This window comes from Melospiza melodia, chromosome 25, assembly GCF_035770615.1.
Source record: "Melospiza melodia melodia isolate bMelMel2 chromosome 25, bMelMel2.pri, whole genome shotgun sequence".
NCBI classification, from domain to species: domain Eukaryota; kingdom Metazoa; phylum Chordata; class Aves; order Passeriformes; family Passerellidae; genus Melospiza; species Melospiza melodia.
The window spans coordinates 9,077,507-9,089,767 of record NC_086218.1 but is presented as its reverse complement, the minus strand read 5'-3'; the positions used below and the strand labels follow the sequence as shown (position 1 = coordinate 9,089,767).

The window sequence follows — 12,261 nt, the reverse complement described above, 5'->3', positions numbered from 1 at the left end:
ATTTTTTTAAAAAGAATTTTATACATAACATACAATAAATAACCTTCAGACTGAGAAATGAAGAGCCCTGACTCCTTTGAGCACCGGGCTGGGAAAAGAGATTTTTTTAACATTTCTTGGGGGTCACAGTGACCAGCTAGAGACCCCGAGACTGCCCAGAGGGAGGAACACCGACCCCACACACTTCCCAGCACAGTGCCTGCAGCCACCTGGTGTGGCATCACCACCTGTGCAGGTGTGCCAGGGCATCCCGGCCCGAATTTCCGTGTTGGCAGCGCTGCCCTGCTCCCGGCACTCCCTTCGAGGTGAGGAGCAGCTGGCAGCCACCCCAACAGGAGGAGTTTCAGCCCTAACCTGGCTCTCCCTCCCCATGCACCCCCTTCTTCGCAGGGTTTCGCCTGCCCCCCGACATGCCTGAGCACGCAGCCGCCTCCAGGCTGTGCTTCTCGGGGCTGTGCTTCCTCCTGCAGATCCTCCTCATCCTCCTCTTCGCGGTGTTGGTGCGCTACAGCCCCGAGGGCAGCCCCGAGCCGTGCCCCCCTCAGCTGAACTGCAGCCAGAGGAGCCAGGACCCGAATTTCCTGCAGCCCCGTGAGTAGAACCCTCCTGATGAGGGGATGGCACTGGGTGTCACCTGCAGGGCTGGCACTGGCTCCACAGATACCAGAGAGGCACCATCGAGCTGCAGGTGTGGGGTGCTGGTGATTCCCAGAGGGGTAGAGCAGCCACGCTGCAAGGATTTCTGAAATACTTGCAGCAAAAGAGGGAAATTTGGGGCTGGGCTGTGTGTTAGAGCAGTGGAGCTCACAAGGGATCACTGAGTGCAGAGACAAACTGGGGATCATCATTCCATGCCTGATAAGGGTGCACAGCAGCTGCTCCTGGCACTTCAGGGTGTGCAGAGCTCCCCAGCCAGGTTTGCAGTGCCAGGGGATTCACACCGAGCCCCTTCCATGGAGGACTGGAGCTCAGAAGGGATCACTGAGTGCAGTGGAAAACTGGGAATCATCATTCCATGCCTGATAAGGGTGCACAGCAGCTGCTCCTGGCACTTCAGAGCTTCCCCAGCCAGGTTTGCTGGGTTCTTACTGAGCCCCTTGCACAGAGGACTGCAGGTGTGGGGTGCTGGTGATTCCCAGAGGGGTAGAGCAGACACGCTGCAAGGATTTCTGAAATACTTGCAGCAAAAGAGGGAAATGTGGGGCTGGGGTGTGTGTTAGAGCAGTGGAGCTCACAAGGGATCACTGAGTTCAGTGGAAAACTGGGAATCATCATTCCATACCTGGTGTGGAGCACAGCAGCTGCTCCTGGCACTTCAGGGTGTGCAGAGCTTCCCACCTGGCTTTGCAGTGCCAGGGGATTCACACCGAGCCCCTTCCATGGAGGACTGGAGCTCAGAAGGGATCACTGAGTGCAGTGGAAAACTGGGAATCATCATTCCAAGCCTGGTATGGAGCACAGCAGCTGCTCCTGGCACTTCAGAGCTTCCCAGCCAGGTTTGCAGTGCCAGGGGATTCACACTGACCGCCTTCCACGGAGGATTTGAGCTCAAAAGGGATCACTGAGTGCAGTGAAAAACTGGGGATCATCATCCTGGTAAGGAGCACAGCAGCTGCTCCTGGCACTTCAGGGTGTGCAGAGCTTCCCAGCCGGGGTTTGCAGCCGGCATCCAGCAGGTTCTCCCGGTTTCTTTCTCCTGCCCACGTAACCCCACCCTGCAGTGACTCACAGCCCGCCCCACAGCTGTCAGCTGTGCAAAGGGCACCCAGCCCGAGCAAGAATCAGGCCCCCCATCCTCTGGTTTGCCACCAAATGGTGCCAGACTGACCCCAGTTCTCTGCTCATCCTGTGAACTGGGACGTGATGCCTTCAGGGGTGCTGACATCTCAGAGCCACTTTGATGCTGCTCTGGTGGGTGCAGCCAGCTCTGAGGTTTCTGTGCTGTGGGGAGAACGTGCTGAGATGTCTGCACAGGGCAGATGAGGATGGGGTGGCCTGGAGCTGCTGCAGAGGGTCAGGGGTGGCTGGAGCTGGCCCTGGCACTCCCCACTGCAGATCTCCAAGGAAGATCTTCTGTGGGAACCCAGGACATCCCTCTGGCTGACCAATACCCCTGCCAGGGGACTCAGAGGCCCAAAACACCTGTGTGGTTTTGATTATGACCCATGGAGCAAATTACCAGCCTGATATGAAGATCAGCAAGCCACAACAGTTGAAGTAGAATAATAGTGAAGTTATCACGGGGTGGAAAATGGGTTTTTGGGGTTTTTAATATGGGGGTTCAGGGAGCAAGATGGAGGGATCTGGGCATGCCCAGCCTTTCTCCTTCTTCTTCTTCTTGGCCTCCATCTTCTGCACTTTTAGATTGGTTTAAGGTAGAAGCTCACTGTCTAACACAGGTGACAGGTATTGGGAAGTAATTGTAAACATTGTACACGCAGTTTTTAGTATAAAAAGACAACACGGCCCCAGGGGCAGGCAGAGTGCCTGGAACTGTCCTGCTGGACGGGGCAGGAGAAAATTTTTTATAGATAAGACACAATAAACAACCTTGGGACCGAGAAATGAAGAGCCCTGACTCCTTCTTCAAGTGCTGGGCTGGGAAAAGAGACTTTCCAACTTTTCTCGGGGTCACTCTGACCAGCTAAAGATCCCGACAATCTTCCACCGTGGCTCCAGACTCACATAAAGAGGAGTGAGCCTTCATCTCCCAAACCTGGGGGTGTCTCAGCTGTTGGGGACCATCAGGAGGGTGTTTGCCCTCCCTCAGTGCCCCCAGACCCATCCCTGTGCCTCTTCCCCCCGCAGGGTTTCAGGATGTCCACGTCCAGCTGCTCCTCAGCTTTGGGCTGCTGGTGGCCTTCCTCAGCCGCTATGGGCCGGGCAGTGCTGCCATCATCATCCTCATCACCGCCTTCTCCATCCAGTGGGCTGTCCTCATGCAGGGCATGCTTTTCTTCTTCCTCAGCGGCAAGATTTCCGTGGGAGCCCAGAGGTAAGGCCGGAGGGAGCTGCTGAGCCCAGCCCAGCCCTGGCGCACTGGCTCCCTCCTCTGTAAAACTCGGGGCTCTGCTTTGGAGGAGGATTTTGCCCACGAGTGGGACGGGGTTCTTTGAGTAGCACTGTAAGAGCCTAAATGAGAGGTGTGGGACTCCAGGTGGCTCTTCAAAATGCAGTTTATGACATCCAAGAGTCACAGCAGTCCAGGATTGTGGGTGACAGAGCTGTGCCTACAGCTGTCAGCTCCAGCTGCAGGCCGGCCTGGAGACCCTTTGCTTTTGGTTACATTGCATTATTAACTTTTCTTTTGCTTACATTAGATTATAAACTTTTCTTTTTCTTACAATGCATTACACACTTTCCTATTGGTTACATTGCATTATGTACTTTTCTTCTGGTTGCAATGCATTATATACTTTTCTTTTGCTTACATTGCATTATAAACATTTGGTTACAAATGCGTTATATACTTTTCTTTTGTTTACATTGCATTATAAACATTTGGTTACAAATGCGTTATATACTTTTCTTTTGGTTACAAGGCATTATAAACTTTCCTTTTGGTTACAATGCATTATGTACATTTATTTTGGTTACATTACATTATAAACTTTGCTGAGCATCTTCATACAGTAGAACCAATCTATACCTTAAATTTTACCTACAGCCTATCATAACTACTGTGATTACCATATTCATGTTACTGCTCTCCAATCACTAAAAGTCAGTACATTACAGTTTAAGTAGGAAGTTTTTTTCCAGTTTTCTTTCTGTGAAAAATTCTGAGACCTTTTTTCTGCTTGCAACTTTGCTGCCTTGTTTGCCTGTGCTATCTTTCTGCTTGGTAAAAACATCTCCTTGTTTGGGGTGGGTTTATCCTTTATTCTAAGCCATAAAACCCCTCATAACTAACATGAAATACCCTTTGTCTCCTTGGTTAGCCAGTTAGACTGGCTCAACAATTCTTTTCTTCTATATCAAAACTTGCTTCCATCTTTATTCCTTCATCAGACTCTACATTTAAAGCTAAGCACAAATATCTGTGAGACTTTCTTGTCAAACTTTCATCCTTCCCAACACAAAATAGTGCTGGGGCCATTTCTGGCTGCTGAGGCTTGGCTGGGTTTGGGGTGTTTGTGCCCAAACTCAGATATTTTCACCTCTGAGCACTTCCCCACCCCACTGGAGCAGCCTGGAACACCCAACTCAGCCCAGGGTGCAGGAGATGAAGGTTCCCCCCTGCCTCTGTCAGGGTTTGGGGGAGAACTGAGCAGCTCCAGGCTTGGGGAAGGTGATTCCTGAAGGGTTTTGTTCTCATTCTCTAATGGGCAACTGAAGTTACCCAGATGACCAAAGAGCCACCTCCTGGTGTCCCCACTGTGACCTGAGAACCCAGCAGTGCTCCAGGGCTTGGGGTGAAAGGGATGAGGCCATTTCTTGCCTGTCTGGGCATTTTGAGCACCTGGAGAGTGCAGAGGTGAGATGTGTCCTCTGAAAGAGCCCAAACCAAACCTGGGCATGGAGAAGGTAAAAGCTGTAAATAAATCACCTCCAGAAAGCAAGGGTAAATCCAGCACTCCTTCAGTTCTTCTTGCCAAATGCTTGAGGATTTCTTGTCAAACTTCCATCCTTCCCAACATCCCACCCTGGCAAGGGCTGTGTGAGCCCTGCCCAGGGATTTAGGGGCACACTCTGCCCCTCACCTGCCTCAAGCCCAGCCATCCCTGTGCCACCAGCACCACAGGGCTATGCCTCCTCAGCTCCTGATCCCTGCCAGCTCTCCCCAGCCCCTGTGCTCACCCCTGGCAGTGCCAGCTCCAGTCTCACACTCTTCCTCTCCTTCCCAGCATGGTCAGTGCTGATTTCTGCACTGCAGCTGTTCTGATCTCCACTGGAGCTGTTCTGGGCAGGGTGAGCCCTGTGCAGATGCTGCTGCTGGCCCTGCTGGAAGTGACCCTGGGCACCCTCCATGAATTCATCCTGCTCAGGCTCCTGGGGGTGAGTCACCCACTGGGGAGCCACCAGAAAGGGACTGGCCTGGGTTTGGGCTCCTCATGGCAAGTTCTACCTCATCTGGGGAGGTAAATCCCTCACCCTGCTGTAGTATTTGCACTAGTTGTTGTTGGTTTCCTGGGTCTGGATTGAAGGCACTTGAGACAGTAATTCATATTTGGACTCAGGTGTTTATTATTTCTAATCAGTAAAACAGCCTCACTGCTGTGAGTTCAGCAGCTTTTCATTAGAAGGCACAAAATGGCCAATAATCTTTTGTTACAAGGTCTTTTAAGACTAAACTATCCAATTGCGAAATAACACTTAGATTATTTCCCCTTTTAACCCAATAACTGATCCCAAAGACCCTGCAATGAGGACTTTTCTGCCCAAATACAAAATGCTGGAAGTCACCCTGTGCATCCTCAATGAATTCATCCTGCTCAGGCTCATGGGGGTGAGTCACCCACTGCGACAGGGTTTGGGCTCCTCCTGGCAAATTCTGCCTCATCTGGAGAGGCAAATCCCTCACCCTGCTGTAGTATTTGCACTAGTTGTTGTTGGTTTCCTGGGTCTGGATTGGAGGCACTTGAGACAGCAGTTAGCGTTCAGACTCAGATGTTTATTTTTTCTTAATTTCCTTATTTCTTGTCAGTAAAACAGTCTCACTGCTGTGAGTTCAGCAGCTTTTCATTAGAAGGCACAAAATGGCCAATAATCTTTTGTTACAAGGTCTTTTAAGACTAAATTATCCAATTGAGAACTGACACCTAGATTATTTCCCTTTTAACCCAATAACTGATCCCAAAGACCCTGCAATGAGGACTTTTCTGCCCAAATACAAAATGCTGGAAGTCACCATGTGCACCCTCAATGAATTCATCCTGCTCAGTCTCATGGGGGTGAGTCACCCACTGCGACAGGGAGTGGCTCCTCCTGGCAAATTCTGCCTCATCTGGAGAGGCAAATCCCTCACCCTGCTGTAGTATTTGCACTAGTTGTTGTTGGTTTCCTGGGTCTGGATTGGAGGCACTTGAGACAGCAGTTAGCGTTCAGACTCAGATGTTTATTTTTTCTTAATTTCTTAATTTCTTGTCAGTAAAACAGCCTCACTGCTGTCAGTTCAGCAGCTTTTCATTAGAAGGCACAAAATGGCCAATAATCTTTTGTTACAAGGTCTTTTAAGACTAAATTATCCAATTGAGAACTGACACCTAGATTATTTCCCTTTTAACCCAATAACTGATCCCAAAGAGCTGCAACAGGGACTTTTCTGCCCAATTACAAAATGCCACCCAAACCCATGAAGAAGAAACCCAGGATGACACCCTGTGCATACTAAAAACCCCAAAAATCTCAATTTCTCACCAAGTGACAAACCTACACTACTCTCTATAATTTATTTCACACTTTTGTGGGTTCCAGTCTATCTTGAAGTCTGGGAAACTTTCTCCATGAATGAGAGTCAAAGTCAGAGCTCCCCGGGGGTCAGAGCAGACAGAGGAACATTCCTGGTCCCCTGGGTTTCCATATCACCCCAATTCCTGCACTTTCCATGTTTCCCACACTCCCCAGGTGAGCGACAGTGGAGGCTCCTTGACCGTGCACACCTTTGGTGCTTATTTTGGCCTGATGGTTTCACGGGTCCTGTACCAGCCCCACAAGGACAAGAGGAAGAGGGAAGAGCAGCAGGATAAGGGGCACCACAAGGATGTCTTTGCTGTGGTTGGTATGGAGCTCAAATCTGCAGCACCCAGAGCTGGTGGTGGAAGGGTTGTCACCAATCTGAGGGCGTGGCTTTGAGCAGGAGATTGCTGCAAACATCAAGGACAGATGTCCTGCACCTCCTTATGGACTTGTCTGGGCTGCACCACCCTCTTCTAGAAAAACCATTTCCTTGTGTTCTATCTGAACCTCCCTTGTGGCCTCGTGCATCTCTTGGCCCTCACAGGAACTTTCTGTCCCCACAAGGGATCAACTCCAGCACCAAGACCTGTTCTGTTCCCTGCAGGAACCATCTACCTGTGGATCTTCTGGCCCAGCTTCACCTCCACCACCACTGCCCACCATGATGGAGAGAACTGGGCAGTGCTCAACTCCTACTTTTCACTGGTGGCAAGCACCGTGTCCACCTTCATCCTCTCTCCTGTGCTCCATGAGGAGAGCACCCCAAGGATGGTAGGTCAGTCCTGTCCTGGGACAAACCCACACCCTGCCCTGTAGGAACAGGCCTGAACACACCCAGGGAAAAAGGGGAGGCCTGTTAGGCTCATTAAGGTTCATTAAGAACAAATTCATGACCGTGTTCACAGGGGTCCAAGGAAGAGGGAAGAGATGAGGATCTGACTCCGTGTTTCAGAAGGCTTGATTTATTATTTTATGATATATATTATTGTCACAGACATCTTTTATGAAAAATCCTTTCCTTAAGATTTTTCCTCCTGAGAAGCTGGGAGGCCTCAGGAACAAAATATAAACACTGATTATCTGCTGCTGTGGAATGCAACAGGTGGATTTGTGATTGGTCTTATGTGGTTGTTTCTAATTAATGGCCAATCACAGTCAGCTGGCTCGGACAGAGAGCCCGAACCACAAGCCTTTGTTATCATTCTTTGTATTCTATTCTTAGCCAGCCTTCTGATGAAATCCTTTCTTCTGTTCTTGTAGTATAGTTTTAATGTAATATATATCATAAAATAATAAATCAAGCCTTCTGAAACATGGAGTCAGATCCTCGTCTCTTCCCTCAACCAAAAACCCCTGTGAACACGGTCACGTATTATATATATTAAAACTATACTAAAAGAATAGAAGAAGGGATTTCATCAGAAGGCTAGCTAAGAATAAAAAAGGAAGGAATGATAACAAAGGCTTGTGGCTCAGACAGAGAGCCCAAGCCAGCTGACTGTGATTGGCCATTAATTAGAAACAACCACATGAGACCAATCCCAGATGCACCTGTTGCATTCCACAGCAGCAGATAATCATTGTTTACATTTTGTTCCTGAAGCCTCTCAGCTTCTCAGGAGGAAAAAATCCTAAGGAAAGGATTTTTCAGAAAATATCATGGCCACAGCAATTTGAGGAAGACAAACCCCTCTCCCAGCCCTGTGCTGGTGCTCTCCATGGAGTCCATTCCCCTGACCATGTCCTGCTCCATCAGGTTCAGCTCCAGGATGCCACCCTGGCTGCCATGGCCGTGATGGGCATGGCTGGAGAGATGCTGCTCACCCCCTTTGGTGCCCTCATCGCAGGGTTTCTGGTTGGCCTCATCACCCCCCTTGGCTTCAGATTCTTCACGGTGAGTCCCCAGGGATGCTGATCCCAGCCCAGGGATCTGATCCCAAACCCACAGACACCTGGGCAGCTGATCCCAGCCCACCACCAGCTCTTCCCTGTGCTCTCCCCAGCCTGTTCTGCACTCCAAGCTGAAAATCCAGGACACGTGTGGGGTGCACAACACCCACGGGCTGCCCGGGGTGCTGGGGGCCCTGCTGGGGACGCTGCTGACGCTGCTGGCCACCGCTGACACTTTTGGTTACAGGTGAGAGGAGCCAGAATCAGGGCTGCCAGTGCCTTATGCCCCAAGCTGGGGTCACCACAACCCCTGAGATCAGGGCTGCACCACTCCCCTGGTACAGCAGCCCTTTAGGAGGCAAAACCCAGAGATATGAGCCAAACAAAGCTCCCAAAACAAGCAAAAGCAGCTCCCCAAAGCCTGTGCCCTGTCTGGCATGTAGGCTGGAGCTGCTGTTCCCACTGGTGACCCAGGGCAGCCGGACAGTCACTGACCAGGCGTTGATCCAGCTCAGTGCCCTGCCCCTCACCCTGCTGCTTGCCACGCTCGGGGGCTGCATCACGGGTGAGTTTTGCCTCCAGCACAGAGGGACGGAGGGGCAGGGAATGGATGGGTTTGGGCGAAAGCGCAGGAGCAGCCCCAAAGCAAAGCCTCCCCTCAGGCAGGCCGGGCAGAGCCCAGGGGTGCTCAGCACTGGGCAAACCCAGCCGAGATCGGGGCCAGGGCTCCCCTTGGGGCTGGGTTTCTCATGCAGGGCCGGGGCCATCCATCCATGGGGCTTTACTCCCCTCTGGCCGGGGATCTCCCCAGTCCGTGCTCTCCCCAGTCTGTGCTCCCCTCGGGACTGAGGCTTTCCCCAGGTCCGCTCTTCTCCCGGGGTCTGGGCTTCCCCCGGTTCCGGATCGCGGTTCCCCATGGCGCCCCTGTGCCAGGGTGCCGGTTCCCCCAGGTCCCAGTTTCCCCCGGTCCCAGCACCTCCCGGCCCCCGTTTCCCCGGTACCCCCCCGGTCCCAGTCCCGGTTCCCCCCGGTCCCGGCTCCCAGTTCCCCCCGGCTCACCCCAGTCCCGGTACCCCCCCGGTCCCAGTCCCGGTTCCCCCCGGCTCACCCCAGTCCCGGTTTCCCCTCGGTTTCCCCTCGGTTCCCCCCGGTCCCGGTTCATCCCCGGTCCCGTCTCCCTCCGGCTTCCCCCCGGCTCCCTCCAGCTCCCCCCAGTCCTGCTTCCCCCCCGATCCCCCCGCTCCCCCTGGTCCCGGCACCCCCCGATCCCGTTTCCCCCCAGTTCCAGCTCCCGTCTCCTCCACGGTCCCCATTCCCCCCGGTCCCAGCACACCCCGGCTCCCGGGACCGGGGGGAACGGGGAGTTCCCCTCCGGTTCCCCCCGTCCCGACTCCTCCCGGTTCCCCTCGGACCCGGTTCCCCACGGCTCCTCCCGGTCCCAGCACCCTCCTAGTCCCGGTTGTCCCGGCTCCCCCTGGTCCCAGCTTCCCCCTCGCTTTCCCCGCTCCCGGCTCCTCCCTGTTCCCCCCGGCTCCCCGGTCCCGGCTCCCGGTTCTTTCCGGTTCCCCCTGCTCCTCCCGGTCCCGGCTCCCCCAGTGCCGGTCCCGTCTCCTCCCGGTTCCCCCCGCTCCCCCGGTCTCGGTCCCCGCCGCCGCCGCTAGATGTCAGGGGAAGCCCGGGCAGCGGCCGCCCCGCTCTCAGCCGCCCTCGCCCGGCTTTGGGTGTCCTCAGGAACCATCCTGAAAATCAACGTGCCGAGGTGCTGCGCGGACACCCAGTACAAGGAGAGCCCCGGCTTGCAGGAGGTAAAGCTGGGAACTGTTGGTAAAAAGGGATTTTTGGGTCTCAGGCAGCGGCAGGGGTTGGGTATTTTCCTCCAGCTCCCTCCTCTTGCAGCAGTGTTTAGGTGAGCTGCACTAAATGCCCCTGGCCAGAGAATCCCTGACTCTCTTTAGGTGTTTTAGGTGCTCCCCTCTAAAACCACCAGGTCCAACCATTCCACTGCTGCCGAGGCCACCACTAAACCACGTCCCCAAAAGTCTGATAAATCCCTTCAGGGATGGTGACTTTATCTCTCCCCTGGGCACCCTGTGCCAGTGCTGGACAATTCTGTGGTGGAATTTCCCCCAGTATTCCATCTAAACCTTCCTGGTGAAAGCTGAGCCCCTACCCAGCCCCAGTGTGCCCTGAGCAGGGACCATTTCTGCCCCTCTCTGGTGCAGGGCCCATTTCTGCCCCTCTCTTGTCCCTGAGCAGGGCCCATTTCTGCCCCACTCTTGTCCTTGGTGCAGGGTCCATTTCTGTCCCTCTCTTGTCCCTGAGCAGGGCACATTTCTGCCCCTCTCTGGTGCAGGGCCCATTTCTGCCCCTCTCTTGTCTCTCAGCAGGGCCCATTTCTGCCCCCTCTTGTCCCTGAGCAGGGCCCATTTCTGTCCCTCTCTTGTCCTTGGTGCAGGGACCATTTCTGCCCCTCTCTTATCCCCAACCAGGGCCCATTTCTGCCCCTTCTTGTCCCTGAGCAGGGCCCATTTCTGCCCCTCTCTGGTGCAGGCCCCATTTCTGCCCCTCTCTTGTTTCTGAGCAGGGCCCATTTCTGCCCCTCTCTGGTGCAGGGCCCATTTCTGTCCCTCTCTTATCCCCAACCAGGGCCCATTTCTGCCCCTCTCTTGTCCCTGAGCAGGGCCCATTTCTGCCCCTCTCTTGTTTCTGAGCAGGGCCCATTTTTGCCCCTCTCTTGTCCATGAGCAGGGCCCATTTCTGCCCCTCTCTTGTCCCTGAGCAGGGCCCATTTTGCCCCTCTCTGGTGCAGGGCCCATTTCTGCCCCTCTCTGGTGCAGGGCCCATTTCTGCCCCTCTCTTGTTTCTGAGCAGGGCCCATTTCTGTCCCTCTCTCGTCCCTGAGCAGGGCCCATTTCTGCCCCTCTCTTATCCCCAACCAGGGCCCATTTCTGCCCCTCTCTTGTCTCTGATGCAGGTGCCTGAGGAAGGATCTGAGCCCAGTGCCAGTGGAAAGGAGGAGCTGGGCATCAGCACCTTGGTGTAACAACGCCAAAACCCCTCTGTGGGGTGTGCCATGGCCAGTGCCAGCTGGTTCTGGCAGCCTGAACCTCCCAACAGGAGCCAGCCAAACATTTTGGGAGCAGCTGGGTGTCCACAGGCCTCTGCAGGGTGAAGAGGAGCTGCAGGATCCCTGTGTTTGCTCAGGGTGTCTCCAGGCTTGGCTCAGCCACGTCCCCTCCCTGCTCCTTGCCTCAGTTTCCCCATCAGCTGCTCTCTGGATGGAGGCAATGGGGAGAGGAAGGATGGCTGTGGTGGGGAGCGGGCCCAGCAGGCTGAAGAGAAAGCAGCAAAGACTTTGTACAGATATTTGTGTGCACGTAGCAATTAAAATATATGGAATTTTTCGTAACTTCAGGATTTGCCCCTGAATTCTCATGGCACCTGCCCAGCTCTGCTGGCTGTTTCCTTCAGGTGTCATCCAGTGAGGAAGGCAAAGTCCTCCCAGTTTGCCCTGCACCCCAAACACTGATGCCCATTTCCATTGCTCTGGAAACCCCCAGTTTGCCCTGCACCCCACAGAGGGGCTCCCTCTCCCCTGGGAGCAGATTGGAACATTCTGGAACGCCCTGGAACCCACAGAGAGCCCTGCAGTGACTGGAGCAGGGCCACAGCCCCAGAGGGCTCCCAGAGGGGCCATGCTGGATGTGCTGGGGGTCCCCAATGTTGGGGCCACCTTGGGGTCCCTTCTCCCATGAGCCTGGGGTGGCTGCCAGACGCTCTCACACCTCCTGTGCCAGACTGGCACTCACCACGTGGGATTCCTGTGGGCACAGGTGTGCCCAGCTGCCAGTGCCACCATCCCTGAGGAGGGGACACAGCCCCACAGGGGTGCAGGGACAGCACAGCAAAGTTTGGGGGAAATGCTTTGCCACAGGTGGGACTCTCTTGTGCTGGTATCTGCTGCTGTTGAAG

The 12,261-nt window shown here is 54.1% G+C and overlaps 1 protein-coding gene across 1 annotated transcript; it reads left to right on the top strand.

Annotated features, from left to right (window-relative positions):
• The first annotated feature begins 327 nt into the window (after window positions 1-327).
• LOC134429447 (ammonium transporter Rh type B-like) lies at window positions 328-11,703 on the top strand. The gene is made up of 10 exons (XM_063176621.1): window positions 328-591; window positions 2,809-2,995; window positions 4,848-4,998; window positions 6,568-6,721; window positions 7,004-7,170; window positions 8,156-8,293; window positions 8,403-8,536; window positions 8,733-8,854; window positions 10,021-10,094; window positions 11,264-11,703. Exons 1-10 carry the CDS (start codon window positions 411-413, stop codon window positions 11,330-11,332), a joined length of 1,377 nt encoding a protein of 458 aa, XP_063032691.1. The 5' UTR covers window positions 328-410; the 3' UTR covers window positions 11,333-11,703.
• Window positions 11,704-12,261: the final 558 nt, after the last annotated feature.